This window comes from Macaca thibetana, chromosome 16, assembly GCF_024542745.1.
Source record: "Macaca thibetana thibetana isolate TM-01 chromosome 16, ASM2454274v1, whole genome shotgun sequence".
Classification (NCBI taxonomy): Eukaryota; Metazoa; Chordata; class Mammalia; order Primates; family Cercopithecidae; genus Macaca; species Macaca thibetana.
This window is the reverse complement of record NC_065593.1, coordinates 59,339,568-59,360,340: the sequence shown is the minus strand read 5'-3', so window position 1 is coordinate 59,360,340 and position 20,773 is coordinate 59,339,568. Positions and strand designations below refer to the sequence as shown.

The window sequence follows — 20,773 nt, the reverse complement described above, 5'->3', positions numbered from 1 at the left end:
TCTTTCAATTTAAAAGTGAAATGCTGGCCAGGTGTGGTGGCTCACGCCTGTAATCTCAACACTCTGGGAGGCCGAGGCATGTGGATCACCTGAGGTCAAGAGTTCAAAACCAGCCTGGCCAACATGGTGAAACCCATCTCTACTAAAAATACAAAATTAATCAGGTGTGGTGGTGCGTGCCTGTGATCCCAGCTACTTGAGAGGCTAAGGCAGGAGAATCACTTGAACCTGGGAGGTGGAGGTTGCAGTGAGCCGAGATCACGCCACTGCACTCCAGTCTGGGCAACGAGTGAAACTCCATCTCAAAAAAAAAAAAAAAAAAAAAAAGTGAAATGCTGTGAAATCTCAAGTCCTTCTGTAAGGAGGCATTTGGGAAACACCATCCACCTGTCTTCTCTTTCTCGTGTTCTAAGGGAAGTCATTGAAAAGCATGCCCGCTTCCGGCAGATGTGCAACAGCTTCTTCGTAGACCTGGTGTCCACCATGTGCTTCAAGGACAACGCTCCGCCTGAGAAGGAAGTGATTGAGAGCCTGCTCTCTCTCCTCTTCGTCCAAAAGGAGCTCTTAAGAGACGCTCCCCAGAGTAGGTTGCTTTCTTCCTGTAAACCTAGCAGCTCACTTCTTCATCTCACTTCTGCATGTCTCATGCAGTGAGCTGCCTTTCTCTTTCTGGTTTAAGGACGCCGTGAACACACAAAATCTCTCTCTCCATTCAATGATGTTGTGGATAAGACTCCTGTCATCCGCTCAGTGATACTGAAACTGCTTTTGAAGTACAGGTAAGAACAACATGGAGACTTGCTTCTAGAAAGCCCTGCCTTTTTCTCTTCATTGTGGCGTTCTCTTTGTTACCAAGTCTTCTCGTTGTGACTAGTAGGTAGTACATGATCTTGGGGAGCTTTTTCGGTGAGATACGACCTGGTTACTTGTACTGGCTGTGTATTCTGACATTGTCACATGTAGGCACATGAGTTTAGTATTCCCACAAGCACACATCTAGCAAGAAGCCAACAGTGCCGTGAAGGGACCACGGTGGTGTGAAGGACACAACTCAAGAGGGCAGAATCTGTGGGCTGAGCCTGGTTCCACAGTGGTCCAGCTTTCTGATTTTTCGGATGGTAGCTTAGAATCCTGCTCACCCTGAATGTCCTAGATGTCTTCTAAGTTTCTATTCCCCTGACCATGCGCTCTATTTCCTTGTGAAAGGATGTTGACATCCAAGAATAGTATCACCTGTGGTACTTGTATTGATCTAATATTGCAGTTCTCAAAGTGTTGGTATGGACCCTTGGGTGTGAGGTGGGTCTCTGAGGTTAAAACTATTTTAAAAATTAGATTATAAGATAAATTTGCCCTTTTTAAAACACATGTTGATGCTTATGATGTTACAAAAGCGGTGGCAGCTGAGACTGCTGGCCCCTCACGTGAACACGCAGCAGCTGTAGACATTGTTCTCTTCACCGCCATGCACACGTGCCTTTCTTCTTCATGCCAGTTTCATTCGTTTTACTAAATCTTGACTCTTGAGGATTTGATTTCTTAATGTTTTGTGGAAATGGGAAACGCACAGAAAACACTCCCACTACGCACTGCAGTAGACAGTTGCCTCGCAGAAAATCACTCATGACAAGCCCTGAGTTATCAGCCGGCTGCCGTGTTCACGGACCGCCACTCATGCCGGGAGGAAGGATGCACACGATGCAGGTGTCCAGGGCTGGGTCGGCCTCTCCTGGAAATCAGCAAAGCGAGCCGGCCTCAGCCAAACAACTGACAATGTTGGTTGGTGATGATAACATTCAAGCTCTTAAGCTGAAATTGAAATTCTGAAAAGCTTGTATTCTTCACTATGAGCCTGCGAGCTTTCGAATACTTAAAGATATTTTGGGGCAATTTGTGGTGATATTAATGAATATGGATTTTTTTTTTAAACGCAGAATAAAAATGTGTCAACCTTTACAAGACTTGCACAGCCCAGTGAACCAGTATTTTCCAAATGACCAATGCTTGATGTCACGAAATCTGTGGGTCAAAAAAGAAAAAATTCTATTTAAAGTATGGGCAGACTTTTTGATTTTAACGTAATTGACTGAAAAATGCATTGATACAGTTTTAGGCTCCACATTGCAATTAACCTTTAGACATGACCATTTATCACTGTTGGCACAGCATTAAGGAATAATATCCACAATGATCTGCAAAAACTATTAAAATGTTCCTCACTATTCCAAGTGTATGAGGACAGATTTTCCTCATATTATTCTCCGATATGGCGCAGCGACGGGGAGCAGAAGCAGGGCAGGCAGGCCGCTGACTTCCAGGAGCCAGGCCTCAGGGCCAGTGCAGGAATGGAAGACCAAGCCACTCTTCTCACTGATTCATGTTTTGGAAAATATGTTAAATGTTACTTAACATGTAACAGCTTTTCTGTTATTTTAAATGAATGTATATTTTTGAAACCTTTTGTTTTTAATGTCTCATAATTCCTATCATACATATTGATAATATAACTCACATAAAAGCTCTTTGAGGTTCTCAATTTTTAAGACTACAAAAGGGTCCTGAAACCAAAGTTTGAGGACAGCTGGTCTAAAATGTGAGTTTTATACTCCTCCAGTATTATGCTAAAAGGTTTTCCATAAAATCTTAGAAACTACATATATGTATGTATGTTTATACACACACACACAGGACAGATGAGTGATAGATAGATGCTCTTTTTTTAGTACGGTGTGTCTCCAGATCTGAGAAAGCCAGGAATAATATTTCTCTTTCTGCAGCTTCGATGATGTAAAAGATTATATTCAGGATTACTTGACCCTGTTAAAAAAGAAAGCATTCATAATTGAAGATAAAACTGAACTGTACATGCTCTTCATCAACTGCCTGGAGGTAAGCGAACTCTCTTCCCTGAATTTCTTTTGGAAACTGAACCACATGGTTTAAAATTTACAGAATATAATTTTAGTCAGTATAATTAACAAATGCTCTGTTCCTTGCAAAAAGAAGAAAGGTTTCCAAGACACTGCTGCTGCCTTCAGCAATGTATATATTGGCATTTATGTGCATATACATACAAAACAGAAGTCTAGGAGAATATACCACCAAAGTTAACAGTGGTTATCACTGAGTGGGGACATTGTGGATTTTTTTTATCTTCATATTTTTATATCCAAAATTTTCACAATGTACATAAATTAGATTATATAATTATTTTCCTGTGAGGAAAAAAATTTTTCCCCTCACTTTTCCCCTCCTTCTTGCCCTTAAAATAAAAAGGGATATTAGGTTTCCGTGAGTCAAGAAATTTACACTGAAACCTACAACAACATTCTTTATCCTTCTTTCCTTCATTTTCCACAGTCACACTGGCAACTGTAGAAGCTTGGGGCGTCCATGTTGAAAAGAATAATATCCTTTTCTTTCTTGTTGCTTGTCCCTCAGGATTCAATACGTGAGAAGACCAGTGCTTGCTCCAGAAATGATGAACTGAACCACCTAAGAGAGGAAGGTCGTTTCCTTAACACGTATTCTCCAGTAAGACGTGGCCGAGAGCCGGCCAACGAGGCCTCAGTTGAATACCTGCAAGAGGTGGCCCGGATCCGCCTCTGCCTGGACAGAGCTTCAGATTTCCTCTCGCAGCCTGAGGGAGACCCAGGCAAGCCTTCTCTGCCTTGCTTTACTTTGGGTTTAAAGACTCCGTCATTTAGAAATTCAGGAAGTATGGGAAACTAGTTCTTAGAATAGACTATGACTGGGCTTTTCCACGTCCCCTCTCCTCTGGACGTGTTTCTGTGAATGCCTGTGGGTAGGTCCTGTGCCCTCTGGTTGGCCTTGTGTCCTACAATAAATGCCCTAAGTCACCAGCTGCTCACCCACTTTCTCGTTGGCCTCTCAGGGATGGCCGAGGAGAAGCAGTGCTACCTGTGGCAAGTCAAGCACTTCTGTACCCGGGTGGAAAACGACTGGCACCGGGTGTACCTGGTGCGGAAGCTCAGCAGCCAGCGCGGGATGGAGTTCGTGCAGGGCCTCTCCAAGCCCGGCCATCCGTGCCAGTGGGTGTTCCCCAAGCAAGTCATTGAGCAGCAGGTGAGAAGTGGGGCCCGGCAGCCCACAAACATGCACCCCCAGAGCCCCATACACCCCAAACCCACACACCACCCCACCCTCACACCACCCACCAACACACCCCCACACCCCACCCTCACACGCAGGGATGGTGCCACTGCTTCTGCGTTCCGCCTGCCCTCGGCATCCCCAGAGCCAGGAAAGAAACCTGCGCTTGTCTGTCTAGTCCTTTGTGTCTGTGCTTTAGCTGATTTGCCCCAGCTTATGATCATGTTACACCACCTGCTGTAGGGCCAAGGTAAGGGCACTCACCTCAGAGCTTCTTAGGCATCACTTCTCATTGAATTTCAAGGAAAGTAGAACATTTTGTGGCACAAAAGGCCACAACAGTTCAGCTACATTTAAGGTGAACTTAAATGTAGTTCAGCTTGCAAGGTGTGACCTTTTTACCTCTGGCAGGCGAGAGCAAGAACTAGGAATATAATCACATAAGAGGCTTCAAGGCTAGGCTGGGCGCAGTGGCTCACACCTGAAATTCCAGCACTTTGGGAGGCCGAGGTGGGCAGATCACTTGAGGTCAAGAGTTCGTCAAGACCAGCCTGGCCAACATGGTGAAACTTCGTCTCTACTTAAAAAAAAAAAAATTAGCTGGATGTGGTGGTGGGTGCTTGTAATCCCAGCTACTTGGGAGGCTGAGGCAGGATAATTGCTTGAATCTGGGAGGCAGAGGTTGCAGTGAGCTGAGACTGCACCACTGTACTCCAGCCTGGGCAACACAGTGAGGCTCTGTCCCAAAAAAACAGAAACAAAAAAAGGCTTCAAAGCCTCTCAGTGGTCCTTTCCAGATGCCCAGAAATTAACAAATTCTTATTGTCCTGGGGATACAAAAATGGTACTAAGAACCCTGGCATTGTTTGACCACCTGGGGTTTAGAGCCACCCGGCCTCAGGTGTGTGGTGCCATGCCATGAATGGAAGAAGCAAGCACCTCCCCAGGTAGCACTGCCATCGGCAGGCGTTCCCTGCACTCGCACCTCTTCCTCTACTGCAGAGGAAGCTCCCTGTGAAGACGGCACCAGACTCCTGCCTCAGGCCAGGTCGGGGAATCCCAGCTCGGCTGCCTTTAAACCTCGAATGATCGATCACCAAGTTCCTGCACCCATTAATACGGTTCTTTGCAAAACATTCCTCCCATCGTTCACCCCCAACTAACCCCTATATTCCTGGGGCTGCAGAAGGACCACCCAGGCCAGATGGATAGGTACCTGGTGTACGGCGATGAATACAAGGCTCTCCGTGATGCTGTGGCCAAAGCTGTCCTCGAGTGCAAGCCGCTGGGCATTGAGACTGCTCTGAAGGTAGGGTGGGCCCGTGGCTTCTCTCTGACACCAGGTGGCATCCCTTGGGGCCTGCGTGTTCCCTGGTTTATGTCAAATGATGCAGGGTGGTGGACCACTGACGCGGCCCATCATGTGACACTGTATTGGAAGTCACGTGCCCACGGCCTCCAGGGTGCACCTGCCCGGTGTGTGAACCAGTGGCTGGAACAGGACAGCTACGGCAGCTGAGCTGGGTTGGCAGATTTGCTGTGTCTTGCTGATCTGCCAAGGCCATCAGCAGCATCTTTTGATTTATGTCCATTACTTCCTTTGAGACCCTGCTGGAAAACAAAGATGCTGACACAACTATTAATAGCAAATTCACATCTATATGTATTCATAGTTCAGATATGCTTGTGTGTTTAATAAAAATACATATGTTGGTGTAGTGTGGGAAGTTAAAAAATATAAAGATGTTTTTAGAATCTAACCTTTAAATTGGTCTGGTCTTGCTTCCTTTTTGAGTCCCTGTGCCAGGAAAAGAGGAAATAGAAAATCCTCTTTCTGCTCAGGAGAAGTTTCTAAGACCAGTGAAGGAGTCAGAAGAACAGATGGTGATTCCGTTGCTTCTGTCATTAAGCTGGCTGCTAAATATGCATTGAGTTTAATCTGAGAGTATTTCAGGAACTTTGTAGCCCAAAAGTTGCTCGCCAGAAGATGGCCTATGTGGGGCATGACCCCAGGTGTCCAGGCCTGGAAAAGGCTCCTTCCCCAAGGGGTGGGTTGAACAGGCTCCTTACCCGGTGGGTGGGTTGAAAAGGCGCCTTCCCCAAGGAGTGGGTTGAGGGCTGAGACACTTTTCTTTTCACAGGCAAACTTCGCGGGCCTCTGGCCCTTAGGTAGATCTGGCGGGCTGGGGCGGTGGGGGCAGGTCTCAATCCTATAATCCCAGCACTTTGGGAAGCCAAGGCGGGCACATCACAAGATCAGGAGTTTCAGACCAGCCTGGCAAACATGGTGAAACCCCATCTCTACTAAAAGAAAAGAAAAAAAAATTTGCTGGGCATGGTGGTGGGCGCCTGTAGTCCCAGCTACTTGGGAGACTGAGTTAGGAGAATCGCTTGAACCCGAGAGGCAGAGGTTGCAGTGGGCTGAGATCGTGCCACTGCACTCCAGCCTGGGTGACAGAGCAAGACTCCATCTCAAAAAAAAAAAATCTGTTGAGCTTTTAAATTCTCACTTGATACCCTTGATTTTGCAGGCCTGCAAGACCCCCCAAAGCCAGCAGTCAGCCTACTTCCTGTTAACACTGTTTAGAGAGGTGGCTATTTTGTATAGATCCCACAATGCAAGCCTCCACCCCACGCCAGAGGTGAGTAACCGCCTGCAGGGCTGTGTTCACAGTCTCAGGTTTGGAGGGACTTTATTCAATAGAATGAAACTTATCAACACAAATCATGCCATAATTTTTTTTAATCTAGGATAGAGACTTTCAACCTTGTTATGTGGAGGAACTATTTTCTGTTTAACCCAAAGCTTGTAGAATTATAATGAAAACTAAAGCCAAGAACAAAAGATAATGTAAAACAAAATAGAATGTCAAAATTAATGCTTACATATGTGGATGCTGTGTTTGTACATGCACAATTCTCTTCTCTGAAAAATTTCCCCCTCAAATAGTGGTGATTTCTCCATATTTACCTCGATATTTGATGTATATTTGGTGTCAGTGTATGCCTAAGAGCAGTTCACACAATATTCTTTGATATATCTTAATGTTGTTTTTTTTCCTGTCAGCAATGTGAAGCTGTGAGCAAATTCATTGGCGAATGCAAGATCCTTTCACCTCCCGAGATCAGCCATTTTGCAACATCGCTCGTGGACAATTCTCTGCCATTGTTGAGGGCGGGCCCCAGTGACAACCACCTTCAGGGAACAGTGACAGAAATGGCCATTCATGCTGCAGCCATCCTTCTGTGTGGACAGAATAAAGTCTTGGAACCCCTAAAGAATCTGGCCTTCTCCCCAGCCAACATGGCGGTAAGAGTAGGCCACAATTCCATCAGCCTTCACCGGAACACCCCCCAGAGCTTGTCCCTATAGAGACCGAGCTGCAGCCATGGGAACCCTTGAGCATCTTTATCTCCTCACTTCTCTGCCTTTGTGTCACTTGATTCTTGAGCACACAAGATAGTGACAGACTTGCCTTGCCCTTTGTTATTTCACAGGGAGCTGTTCTGTTTTCTTCACAGATCGCTTCAGAAGCCCAGTAGAAGGAAAGCAGAGTTCCCTTTCTTCCTCCAGGCCTCCTGCTGAGCAGCAGCACCCAGGCGACAAGCTCACTTATCTAGCGCTCTCTCTGTTGTCTTGTTTTTCAGCATGCTTTTCTTCCAACCATGCCTGAAGACTTGCTGGCTCAAGCTCGGAGGTGGAAGGGTCTGGAGGGAGTCCACTGGTACAGTAAGTGTTGGGGTCTGGATGACCCCACACTCCTCTCAGCTTCAAAGGGTGTCCAGATGCTATGAAGCAGTGGGTTCGACTTGGGGTCCATGTGGTTTGTGACTCAAGGTTCAAAACCACCTGCATTCTACCCGTGGCATCTGCAGAAGATGAATGGCTTGAAGGAGCTGGCACTCTGCCGGCTAGATGATCCAAACCATTTCATTTCTTTGTTGTGTGCAAAAGGCGCTCTGTGATGCACTTTTGTTTTCTGGAATAGGCCATTTTGGGAGTAGGGAGGACTGGGAACCACATCAGAGACACATTCAAAGGCCCATCACAAAACAAAGTTTTTGACACAAAGATAGCTCTTCTGAAATATATGAAATATAGAACTGGGAGACTGACTCATATAACCCATGACATGTAAATTTTGCTGTTGCCTGAGTAAATATTTTAAAACTAGTTTTTAAAGTTGTTATAACATATGCTCATGACAAAAAAAAAAAAAGAGAATAGAAAGGTCTAGAATCCTGTCCACCTCGCCTCCAAAAGTACTGCTGGTGTGGCCTATATTCTAATTGCTTTTTACTGCATAAAATTAGACTCAGACATTTTTCACTGACAACATACATTTATTAAGCTTCAGGCAGGTGTCATATAATTTAACAAATTAGTGTGGGGTGCTCTGGACACTCATTCTCATATTTTGGTCAGGGCCAGAGAGTAGTTAGCTTTCCCTTTTCAATGTGGGTCATTGGTGAAACCTCATCAGCCAATGTGTGTCCTGTTCTCTTCACAGCTTGTCCCAACGGCCATCCTTGCTCCGTGGGGGAGGTGAGTCTTGGTATTTAAGATAGGGTTGGAGGGGTGGCGTGCACTCCTGGGTTGGAGGAAGGGGATCATGGGGGAGGAGAGTGAGGCTCTCAGCCTTCCAGGAGAGCACGGGCTCACCGAGGACTGCCCAGGGTGCTCTGAGCAGGGCAACATCAATGGCGCTAAGGGTTTCTAGCCCTGGGCTTCTCAGCCTCAGCACTGTGGACATGGCTCTGTGGTGCCAGCTGTCCTGTGCACTGCAGGCTGTCTGGCAGTATGACTGACCTTGAGTCCCTGGATGCCAGGAGCACCCCCTCCTCCCAGTGTGACAGCTAAAACCAGATATTGACAAAGGTCCCCTGGGAAAGAAAATTGCTACTGGTTGGGAACTGCTGCTAGCCATTCTTTCTAGCCACTGCAGCATGGGGTCAGTGAGCCTTTTCTTGATAGAATGGCAAGGTGTTGCCTGGACCACAGGCTGCATTATTAGCCCTCAGAGGAGGTGTGGTCCAGATGCCAAAGGAAAAAGCCAGGTGTAGACTGTGCACCATGGGGAAGAACTGTTGATGCTTCCTCTCTGGATTCCCAAGCATCTAGCCCAGAGCCCTCCATACACGGTATCTGTACTTGCAGAGCAAGAGGCTGGTGCGTTGAGCTGATACGTGGTAGTTATTCGTGGTGTTTAGTTAGTTGGTTGAGACAGTGTCTGGCTCTCTTGCCCAGGCGGGAGTGCAGGGACATGATCATTGATCACAATAAACATTGAACTCCTGGGCTCAAGCGATCCTCCTGTCTCGGCCCCCCAAAGTGTTGGGATTATGAGCCACTGTGCCCAGCCTGATACATGTCATTTAAATAACATATATAAGAGACACAGAGGGAGAAAAACTGATACATACACTTTTCTGAGCTTCAATCACTTCCTTGTCCAAGAAATGAGACTGAAATAGATTCTATCCAAGAATGATCCCAGCTCTGAAATTCTGTGACTGGTTTGGTGTGTTATCAGCTGTGACTCTCAGTATACAGTAGCACAATATCTAATTTTGAAAAATGAGCCTTTGGAAGTAGATTATATGATTGGACTTTTTTAAATAAAAAAGTCCAAGCCAGGTGTGGTAGGTCACACCTGTAATCCCAGCACTTCGGGAGGCTGAGGCAGGTGGATTGCTAGAGCCCAGGAGTTTGAGACCGGCCTGGGCAACACGTTGAAACCCTGTCTCTACAAAAAACACAAAGCATCAGCAGGGCATGGTGGTGCATGCATGCATGCATGCATGCATGTGGTCCTGGCTACTTGGGAGGCTAAGGTAGGGGGATTGCTTGAGCCTGAGGAGGTCAAGGCTGTAGTGAGCCGTGATGGTGCCACTGCACTCCAGCCTGGAGGACAGAGCAAGGCTCTGTCTCATAAAAATAAATATATGAAAAAGTCCATATGGATATAAGGAAGTCAGTTTGGAAGCTATTCTAGTATTCTTGGTATTAGATCATGAAGTGCTACAGGCTAGTGTGATAGATGGAAGAATAGAAAAAAGTGCTGAATATGAGAAAGGAAGGTTGAATTTTATATATTTGTCTATAAAGTGTCACTCTGGGAATAAAGCTTAAATTGTCCCACTTATTTAAAAAAAAAAAAAAGTTCCAATTTGCCCATGTGCAACATTAGTGAGTACCTACCCTGTCCCCACGGGCTCTCCACCCACCCGAAACAAGCACACACTGGAACAGACAATCTAAGGGTGCTCACATTCGCCAGTGATAAGGAGGTGTTCATTTGCATGATGGCGCTTGTGTATAAAATGGTACTGCTCCAGAAGTGGTTCCGAGTGCCCTCTGTCTTCACCGTAGTGTGGCAAGCCGATGGAACAGAGCACCTGCATTGACTGCCATGCGCCGATTGGAGGCATTAATCACAGACCTCAGGACGGCTTTAACCTGGTCAGGTATGTGGGTCAGGATTGTATTTCCTAAGTACTCAAACCTTGGGGCGTTAGGCTGTTTTTATTCCAGCTGATAAAGTGATACTCAAGATAGTACTAATTACTCCAGTACACGTGGACCTGTGTCATACTGAATAGCAATGCCAAAGTCCCAGCAGTCACACAGCAGGGAGGCCTCTGATCTGTTGTTGGCTCCCTGGGCCCTGAAACGCAAAGCAGGCTACACTTTCATACCTGTTAATATGAATACAGATGTCTTCCTTTTGGGCCTTGGGTGCAGCCTCTGTAGAAATATGCATGACATAAACAGATGATCTAACTCACGGGGACATCTATGTCTGCAGGACCAAAACCTGGGCATCCGTCTGTCTCAGCAGATGCCATCTCACTTGTCAGCAATCTTAGCTTCCTCCATTTTTTACTTTTTGAGAAAAATGAAGGAGACATAGTCTTATGAAATACCAGACTTCAGAATCCAGATACAAATCCGACCCCACAATCCCATGCTGGGATGAGTGTGGTTCTAACTGCTCCTTTCAGAGAGTGAGTGGGACCTGCATGGGGGCTTCACATTCTGACTGTTCCCTGCAGTCACAGCTTAAGAAACTATCACAGTGTCCTCCAACTTCTAATAGTTTTGCCATTGAAAGTATCTGCCACACTGCATCTCCTGTCTGCTGGACTTTGGATCCTAGTTTTTCCTTTGGGGAAATGAGAACAATATGGACACCCATAGGATGCCGACTGTCCTCCCACACTCTAGCTGTTCTTAGCCCAACCACTCCTCTCCCAACAAAGACTTCAGTGGAAAAGACGGGTCCAGGCCTGCATCCTAACACCCTGCCCGGGGATCAGCATCAATACCACACAAGCGCAGCCACTTGGCGCTGAGAACGCGGTGGGGTCTGGTCCGCCGGACAGGCGAGTCTGTCGTGAGAGAGACTCTTAGGATCATGGTCCAGGCTTAGTGGAACAGCAAGTACTTCTGACATAACTCTCTTCTCAGCTGTGAGCCTCACTCCGAGTGCTGAGAATGTGCAGCCTGCCGAAGTGGCCAGCCTCAGCCTGTGTTCTCTCATTCTTTCCAGCAACAGCACAGACAGAACGCAGACCGGCCACGTGCTAGGCGACCCGCAGCAGAGAGACGTGGTGACGTGTGACCGAGGGCTGCCCCCAGTGGTCTTCATCCTTATCCGGCTACTCACTCACTTGGCTCTGCTTCTGGGAGCTTCCCAGAGTTCCCAGGTATAACCCGGTGCTGCCAAATGATGTGCTGAGTTACTCTAGGAAGAACCAGCTTTCGCTTCTTCCCGGGGAGTCCTTTTGTCTCAAGTCCTAGCTGCCATCTATGCATTTTGAAGCTCATTAGTCTACAAAGAAATATCCAGGTTACACATCTCCACGTTTCCCCCTGTGGCACATGATGGTATATGGGGGAACTACTCCCCAGATTATATACAATCCACGTCAAATTAACGCTCTGTGTCTTTGGTCCACATCTGGGAGTAGAGAGGCTGACATCTTCATTATTTTACCTGTGTCTTCATTGTAGCTCTAGGGAAGAAAGAACACACTGCATAACCAAGATGGCCAACAGTACAATCTGAAGATTCTTTATCTCACTGTAATAACAGAAAAGCCAGCAGCTGCTCCGCTTGCTAGCCTTCCTTTCACCTGTTCGAATCACGTGTGGATCACTCCACAGTTTTCATCTTAGAAACCGCCTTCCGCCTCTGTGCTGGTGCTCCACTCCCCATGGCCTCTACAGGCTCACCATCTTCTCTACAAACCAGATCCCGCTAAACGCTCTGTTCCATTGCCCCCACAGGCTCTGATAAACATCATTAAGCCTCCAGTGAGGGATCCAAAAGGCTTTCTGCAGCAGCACATCCTGAAGGACCTGGAGCAGTTGACCAAGATGCTGGGACACAGTGCCGACGAGACCATCAGTGTGGTCCACCTCGTCTTGCGCAGGCTTCTCCAAGAGCAGCACCAGCTCTCTGGCAAAAGTGAGGAAAGGGGCAGGGGCAGAGGCAGGGGCTGGGCGGGGATCACACAGCACGACGACAGCAGAAGCAGGCTCGCTCTCTTGCGGGCCACCCCACACGCAGCCAGTCTCAGCTCTGTCTGTGCTGTTGCTGGAGAGAATGAGAGAACACACAGAGAAAACCGTGTCTAGGGAAGGCGATGCCTGGAGCTGGAAAAAGGAAGCACTTTGCTTGCCCAGAGGCTGGAAGGAGCTGCTCTGTTCTCTCCATTCACCCCTGCCTGGCTAAGACCTGCAGTATTCGGGAGCGTCTGCACACAAGTGTTCAGTGTGCATATATGGGGAGTCTTCAGTGCTGAACTCAGCCCCGTAGGCCATTCCCCTGCCACGCTGGAAGCACGTGTTGTCCACACAGAGCATGTGTGTCAAAGGATCAATCACCATCACAGTTGTGTGCTGATTAAATGTTTATATGTCCACAGTTATGTAAAAAAAAGAAAGCTATAAAATATTGTATTCACCGAGCTAACTTTCTATTTGAAAAATTTAAATTCATACAGAAAGAGAAGGTCTATAAGACAACTTAGTAAAATGGTTATCTGTGAGTGGTGGAATTAAAAGTGATTTTCTTTTGCTAATCTGCAAAAATCACAATTACCACTGTGAGGACAATATTAATTTAAAATAACAACAATAATAGCAATAAGTCCTGCCGCACGACAAGAAAATCTGCTCCCACCTCAGCTACTTCTTTGCCCGAAACTGGCCTTCCTATTTATTTTCCATTTTGAACAATCTGATTTTATTTTAAGCCTCTTATTCTGGTGGGATTTCAGCGAGGTGAGCGCACCCAGTCACACCGATGAAATGACAGAATCCCGGAAGCAGGCGGAGGGTTCCGCAGCACTCCGCATCTGTGTGGTCGGCCTCAGGGCTTGGGCGGCAGCAGCTGGGATGGCTGGCGGTGGCCCGGCCACCGTTACCACGCCCTGGGTTTTGGAGCTTCAGTTCTGTTCTTTCAGTAATTTTTTTCAAAATGGTTGTAAGATTACAATTATGTAGGGTAGAGGAATTTTTAGAGATTGACGTTATCTTCAAAAGGTCATTAAGTTGGTGGTAACAGCAGGAACTATTTCGAAATACTTAATTTAGAAATCTCTTACCTCAAAATGAGTATGTTATTTCTATTAAACACTTATTTAGTGTTTATTATACGCAGACTGCTGTGTTCTTTGTGCCTTGGGTAACCTACACATTTGGAGTTTTTTTGTAGGGTTTTTAAATTTTGACACAAGATTGTCAACCAAAGAAATGAGGAACAAGTGGGAAAAGGAAATCGCAGCTGTGATTTCTCCTGAACTGGAGGTGAGCAGTAAGTGGGGATAGCTGTGTTGCTGCTCTGTCCAGAAAGGAAGGGTCCCGGCGTCTGCTGAATGCTCCAAGCCTGTTGCCCCTCATAGCGGTGCCAGCAAGAACCTTTGGCTGAGCCCCAGATTCTGATGCTCCCCACCTCAAGTCACTCCGTCCTCCTCCTGTCCCCAAGTGCTTTTCCCTCCTGCAGCTGGTCATGAAGCCAGTCCGAGGAATTCCTGGGAATCCAGCAAGTGCAGGCAGTACTTTTCTCTCCATTACTTTTTACAGCAGAATGTAATGTACAAGGTAGAGAAATAAACTATCACATATATATACCCACTAAAAATGAACTGACAATCATAGATTAATTACTCGTCTAGCAGCCAGAATGTTACTAAGAGTAATATAGATTTCTGAATCTCATTCTGTTTGGGGAGACATACATCTATAAACAAAGAACACTGAAATTAGATCAAAGGGAATACCTGATTACATGCTCAGAGCAGGGGATAAATGCCCACCGGTGGAGTTACTGGGTGTTCCAATCTGTTTGTAGCAATACCTCACTTCCAGAATTCTGTTTCATTTTCTCCATCCAGCATCTAGATAAAACCCTTCCCACCATGAATATTCTCATCAGCCAAGATAAGCGTATCAGCTCTAACCCTGTGGCCAAAATAATATATGGTGACCCAGTGACCTTCCTGCCCCACCTGCCCCGGAAAAGTGTGGTCCATTGCTCTAAGATTTGGAGCTGCAGAAAAAGAATTACAGTTGAGTACCTCCAGCACATTGTGGAACAGAAAAATGGCAAAGAAAGAGTGCCCATCCTCTGGCATTTCCTGCAGAAGGTATGTCTGGCTCACTGTGGCTCCTTCCCTTTTTCGGTGCAGAGTTCCCCAGGAGACCTGAAGGCCCTGGGCTTTTACATAGTATAATCATTCCTAAAGACAGAACATCTTAACAGTCTATTTCAATTATTTGATTTTGAATAGAATGTAGAAGACTCAGGGCTAGAGATTTTCATACATATCAAACCATACGATTGCCAGAAGCATAAAGTCACAGACGAAATACATACCCAGGTTGGGATTAGCAGTGACCTGTGGGGAAGCTGGAGGCTAGGAGAGGACCTCCCCTCATCACTCAGCCAGACAGAAAAGGATGCAGCTCTTTCCCAGCCGCTGGGTTCCTCTCTGTCCGCAGTGCCGGAGCATGGGCAGATCAAACAAAACTCCTCCCTGCGCCCAAGCATCAAGGCGTAGATGGAAGATGGGAGTGAGTGGGTGTGCGCTGGCGGTGGTGGGGTACTGGGGAGCAGTCAAGTGTACTGGTCGCATTTGCTGGCATTAGAAATGTACTTTTCTAACTTTCATCCATTTGCAGTTTCATTTTCTACAATAGACTGTCTAATCATTTCTCTCCATCACTAGTATTTGCTGTCTCGCAAGGACGATGATTTGGAAAGTTCTGTTGGTCAGTTGAGGAGTATTAGTTCACAGTGACAGGAAGGACTTCCTATCGATGCTGTGGTCTCTCTGAGACGCAGTTTCATCACATCAAAGATGCTCAGACCCTAGGTCTTCGGAAGGACACCCAGGAATGGGGCCAGCCCTCGCTGCCGAAGCTCTGGACACCCAGGAATGGGGCCAGCCCTCGCTGCCGAAGCTCGGGGTCTTCTTTCAGCAGCTTCTCTCCGCACCACGGGCCCAAGGGGCAGGTTTCCTTCATCAGCCTTTGGTGGACGCCGCTGATGCGTCAGCTCCATAGAGCCTGGGCTCCCTCTTCTCCGTCCTCCATTGCTGGCACACTGCACTGTCCATAGACTTGTGGGGAGAACGGGAGGACCCTTTTCCCATTTTCAAGCTCCAGGCTGTATCGCAGGAAATGACACTGACCAGATGAAGCTACAAATACAAGTCTCCCAGCCAGTCTCAAAGTCTGTATCCCCAATAACATTTTTTAGGTAAATAAAAATTGTTACCGGGTGGTCTTCCCTTCTCCAGGAAGCAGAGCTGAGGCTGGTAAAGTTCCTGCCTGAGATTTTGGCCCTGCAAAAAGGTCTAGTGAAGCGGTTCCAGAACGTCCCGCAAGTTGAATACAGCTCCATCAGAGGCTTCCTCAGCAGCCACAGCTCAGGTGTGGCTCTGCTCTGACAAGACCAGGACTGTCCCGCGTCTGGTGGTTCGAAAGGATCACTGCATAGGGGGACAGGGTGGGGAGGAGGGAGGAGGCGCTGATGGGGGCTCTACAGCCTGAGCAGGGCGGGGGGAGGTGCTGACGGGGGCTCTACAGCCTAAGCTGGGGGTGGGGAGGTACGGATGGAGGCTCTACAGCCTAAGCTCTCAGCATGCGGTAAAGGGTGCTTGAACCCCAAAAACATATTAGAAACCTTCACCAGAGCTGAAAAGCGCCTCCCTCTTCAGCTCCTCAAACTCGGCTCACTGCTTCAAACAGCGCCTCAGACATGCTCATGACTGTACAGAGCAGCAAAGACGGGCTCTCGGCAGAGCATGTAACCAGGGTGGTCTGGCCCTTGCAGGGGGGGTGCTGTCACGCTTCTTAAAAAGTATTCTGTTCAACAGAGGGGCTGAGGCGGCTACTTCAGAAGAGAATCACAATCTTCCTCTCAACATGGAACAAACTGAGGAGATCGCTTGAGACGAACGGTTAGTGTCCTGTCCCTCTGTACCACTAAGCATTCCAGGAGAGCCTGGTCTGAAGGCTCTTACCAGCCTGACTCGGCCCATCCCTGTCAACACACAGAATTGTGTTTGTTTTTTTGTTTTTGCGATGGAGTCTCACTATGTTGCCAGGCTGGAGTGCAGTGGCTCCATCTCGGCTCACTGCAATCTCCGCCTCCCGGATTCAAGCAATTCTCCTGCCTCAGCCTCCAGAGTAGCTGGGATTACAGGCACATGCCACCACGCCCAGCTAATTTTTTTTTTTTTTTTTTTATTTTAGTAGAGACGGGGTTTCACCATGTTGCGCAGGCTGGTCTCAAACTCCTGAGCTCAGGCAGTCCACCTGCCTCGGCCTCCCAAAGTGCTAGGATTACAAGCGTGAGCCACCACGCCCAGCCAGCACTGTGTTAATGCTTAACGTGTGTCTCTTTTGATGGTGGTGTCTGGATAAGTAAAATAACGTGTCAGGAAAATAAACCCTCAGTCCTCTTCAGTCCCTAAATATGGCATCAAAAGGGAGCTGAAAGCATTTGAAACTCTATCAGTATACGGGGGCAGAACCGAGACCCAGCTCTCTGTGGAGCTGATGGCTTCTGCACCCTCCTCCCCACGCCTGGAGTCTGTGAGGGTAGGAACTCCTCTCTGCTTAAGAATAATCCTGTCGTTTAAAGGCGAGATCAACCTACCCAAAGACTACTGCAGCACTGACTTGGATCTGGACGCTGATTTTGAGATCCTCTTGCCACGCCGACGGGGCCTGGGCCTCTGTGCTACCGCTCTTGTCAGCTACTTGATTCGCCTACACAATGAAATTGTCTACGCGGTGGAAAAACTCTCCGAGGGAAACAATAGGTGTGTGCACGAGCCAACAGGAAATGGTGCCTGCTCAGCCTGGGGTCCCTGAGCCCAGTGGGCAGACATAAGCAAGCTTCAGCCCCTTCCCTAACAGACACTCACTCCTTCAGCCGCCCTCACCAGCGACCCACCCCATACTTGGGTATGGTTTTCCTCTGCTCCAACTGTGAGAAATCAAGTAGGAGCCAGCTCCCTGCAATGTGGAGCCCTCGGCCCGCAAGCCCAGCCTGGACGCTGAACGCTGTCTTTCTGCCCCTCAGCTATTCCGTGGATGCCGCCGATGTCACTGACCTGCATGTCATCAGTTACGAAGTAGAGCGGGACCTGACTCCACTGATTCTCTCCAACTGCCAGTACCAGGTGGAGCAGGGCAGAGAGACCCTGCAGGAGTTCGACCTGGAGAAGATTCAGCGGCAGATCCTCAGCCGCTTCCTCCAGGGCAAGCCCCGGCTGAGCCTCAAGGTAGGGCTGACTCCCGCCACTGCTGCTCATTTGGTCGGTGTGTCTGTTGTGAACAAGCAGCCCTTGGTGTGTTTCTCACAAGAGGGAAGCAGCACCTCACCCCGCAGTCTGGTCTGCAGGGCTCTCCTCCAGGGCCATCTGCACCTCAGTCCCCCAACGGACTGTTGAAGTCTTTTTTTTTTTTGAAACAGGGTCTCACTCTGTCGCCCAGGCTGCAGGGCAGTGGTGCCGTCTTGGCTCACTGCAACCCCCCTCCATCTCTGGGCTCAAGCGATCCTCCCACCTCGGCTTCCCAAGTAGCTGAGACCACAGGTGTGCATCACCACGCCCAGTTAATTTGTGTATTTTTTGGTAGAGATGGGGCTTCACCACGTTGCCCAGCTGGTCTCGAACTCTTGGGCTCGAGGTATCCACCCACCACCTTGGCCTCCCAAAGTGCTGGGATTACAGGTGTGAGGCACCGCACCTGGCTGACTGTTGAGGTCTTGATGGCCTCATCATCTAGGTTTTTCTGCCAGTTAATGGCACTACCACCCCCACAGCCCCTCCTCCTTCAGCCTCCATGGGTAACCTGCCAGCAGGTGCGATTAGCTGTGCCTTCTGTGTGTCCTCACCTGACTGCCAAAGCCCACTCTGCAGTTAAAAGCATCCTGTAAGTTGGACTGCTAGCCACTCCTAACTGGTCCCCACCTCCAGGTTCTTCAGTCCATGGCCCAAAACCCACATCTGCCTTTCTTCTTTCTGTGCCAGATGGCCCTGCCTGGCCTCTCACGGCATACGGGATAAAGCAGACACTGTTGTCTGGTATGGAGGCCCTGTAGCTCAGCCTAGCCCAACCTTCCAGCCCTGCCTCCAGCCACGTAGCCCATTTCCCTGCACTGCATCCCGTGACCTCACGCACTGGAGCCACACGGCAGGCACTTTCCCATCTCTGCTCTTTCACCTGGACAGCACTTGTTCCTTCCAGCTACAGTCAAATCTACTGTACTTATGTACGGTACCACCTGCAACTAGGCCAGGAACTGTGAGAGCCCATGGCTGTTTTTCATTCATTCTCACAGCCGTGTCCTCTGGCAGAGTGATTGCCTGTGCATGGTCTGTGCCTTTAGTGACTGAATGAATAAATGAATGGGATATGCACAGATACCTGTTGCCCTAGCACGTCCTGTGGCGAAGCTGGCCACGATGACGTGCCACTATCTTGTCATGTAATTGGCCGTGGGGGCTCGCTGGATTCCCGGTTGTGTTCCTATTTCCATAGATGGTGGGTTAATGACAGGGGGCGCTCTTTGCCAAGGGATACACACTGGGCAGTGTGGCACTACGCTGGAGTTCCGGCTGCAGATTCTGTTTGTCATCTGATGGAAATGTCCACAATGGATTTAATTTTAAAAACCTTTTTTCTTTCTCAATTTAGGGAATACCCACTCTGGTATACAGACACGACTGGAACTACGAACATCTCTTTATGGACATCAAGAACAAAATGGCGCAGGTGATCCCGATAAACCTTATCCTTTGCATGGGGCTTTCTGCCTTCTCAGTGTGTTTTCCTCCATGTTAGGCCTACTCCAGCCTTGCCCCGAGTGTTTGCTGTGAGCCGCAGTTTCTGCAGCCTCCCTGAGGACCCCAGGGTGCTCCTTAAGAGCCCAGTGCTCTTTGCGGAGGGCAAGCAAGACAGCAAATCAGCAGGTTTTCTTGTAGAGTAAAAGCAGATTGACATCTTGTGGGTTTGATTCTCAGAAATGATGTCATGGCCATGCCTGCTGAAGCGGAAAGTCCATGGAACCAGTTTGTTCCTGCTCTCTGCATGCCAGTATTGATAGGTAGACCTGTGTGTCTCCGTGGCCTCCAGGGTTGTTTGAAGATTCACTGCCCTTGTATCTATTTCTATGGAAAGTCTGGAAAACTGCCTGTACACAGTGCGCCCAAGTGTCACCTGTTAGCTGACCCCACACGTGGCTTGGGCAGTGAAGGGGCTCAGCTCTCTTACCAGGGGGTGAGACACCAGAAACCCAGCCCACAGACATCCCTCCCTGCTTTTCATTTCCCAGGACTCCCTCCCCAGCTCGGTCATTAGTGCCATCAGTGGACAGCTGCAGTCCTACAGCGATGCCTGTGAAGCGCTGTCTGTCGTAGAAGTCACTCTGGGGTTTCTGAGCACAGCTGGTGGGGATCCAAACATGCACCTGAATATGTATATTCAAGACGTCCTGAGAATGGGTGATCAGACGACTCACGTGTCAAAGGTGGGTCTCACGCCGAAAAAGAAATCAGCACAGCCCCTCACCCTCGTCTCCTGCTTCCTGCGAGGGATAGGAGCATTCAGGGAGTGCCACTCTAGGTGCTCCTGAAAAGGACGGGGAGACAAGAACAACCGCTCACCCAGTCAGTCCAGCGTAAACAGGACACACCAGGGACAGCAGAGACAGACACATGCTAGAAATGCCAGCAGTCTACATAGAGCCCAAATGTGACTGAGTACATGAGGCCCCTGCAAACTGTGTGATGTGAGTGGACTCTGAGGTGCCACAGGAGGGAAGGTAGATAGGACAGAGATGGCCTTCACAAGGAGGGAGATCACATTAGTACAGGGCAGAACGAAGAGAAGAATGCCTGTGTGGAGAGCACTCGGGCTCCCTGGCACATGGCATGAGTGGGGGTGAGACCTCAGCCCCCATTCAGGAATTCTGTTCCTTCTGCAGGCCTTAGACAGATGCCAGTTAAAACACACCATTGCCCTCTGGCAGTTCCTGTCTGCTCATAAGTCTGAACAGCTGCTGCGGCTGCAGAAAGTAAGTCTGGTCTCTTCCTCTCCGCCGGACAGAGGGACTGCGCTCCCTTCTCCCTGCAG

At 48.5% G+C, this 20,773-nt stretch overlaps 3 protein-coding genes across 7 annotated transcripts in view; 1 reads left to right on the top strand and 2 right to left on the bottom strand.

Annotated features, from left to right (window-relative positions):
• Positions 1-20,773, top strand: part of RNF213 (ring finger protein 213) — a 322,271-nt gene that overhangs the window by 110,367 nt on the left and 191,131 nt on the right. For all 5 annotated transcript variants that reach the window (XM_050763979.1, XM_050763977.1, XM_050763978.1 and 2 more), the window contains 22 exons: positions 414-583; positions 680-779; positions 2,778-2,889; positions 3,442-3,655; positions 3,896-4,086; positions 5,300-5,422; positions 6,645-6,755; positions 7,181-7,423; positions 7,762-7,843; positions 8,625-8,659; positions 10,487-10,581; positions 11,667-11,823; positions 12,407-12,587; positions 13,839-13,930; positions 14,518-14,769; positions 15,925-16,057; positions 16,504-16,587; positions 17,274-17,454; positions 17,718-17,919; positions 19,337-19,414; positions 19,974-20,168; positions 20,625-20,714. In XM_050763979.1, the coding sequence (XP_050619936.1) occupies positions 414-583; positions 680-779; positions 2,778-2,889; positions 3,442-3,655; positions 3,896-4,086; positions 5,300-5,422; positions 6,645-6,755; positions 7,181-7,423; positions 7,762-7,843; positions 8,625-8,659; positions 10,487-10,581; positions 11,667-11,823; positions 12,407-12,587; positions 13,839-13,930; positions 14,518-14,769; positions 15,925-16,057; positions 16,504-16,587; positions 17,274-17,454; positions 17,718-17,919; positions 19,337-19,414; positions 19,974-20,168; positions 20,625-20,714 (3,121 nt within the window). The remainder of the gene's footprint in view (positions 1-413; positions 584-679; positions 780-2,777; positions 2,890-3,441; positions 3,656-3,895; positions 4,087-5,299; positions 5,423-6,644; positions 6,756-7,180; positions 7,424-7,761; positions 7,844-8,624; positions 8,660-10,486; positions 10,582-11,666; positions 11,824-12,406; positions 12,588-13,838; positions 13,931-14,517; positions 14,770-15,924; positions 16,058-16,503; positions 16,588-17,273; positions 17,455-17,717; positions 17,920-19,336; positions 19,415-19,973; positions 20,169-20,624; positions 20,715-20,773) is intronic.
• EIF4A3 (eukaryotic translation initiation factor 4A3) overlaps positions 1-20,773 on the bottom strand; it is a 321,735-nt gene that overhangs the window by 253,285 nt on the left and 47,677 nt on the right. The window lies entirely within an intron of this gene.
• LOC126939129 (uncharacterized) lies at positions 7,837-10,491 on the bottom strand. Its single transcript, XM_050764086.1, has one exon. The coding sequence runs from the start codon at positions 9,120-9,122 to the stop codon at positions 8,619-8,621; it is 504 nt and encodes a 167-aa protein (XP_050620043.1). The 5' UTR covers positions 9,123-10,491; the 3' UTR covers positions 7,837-8,618.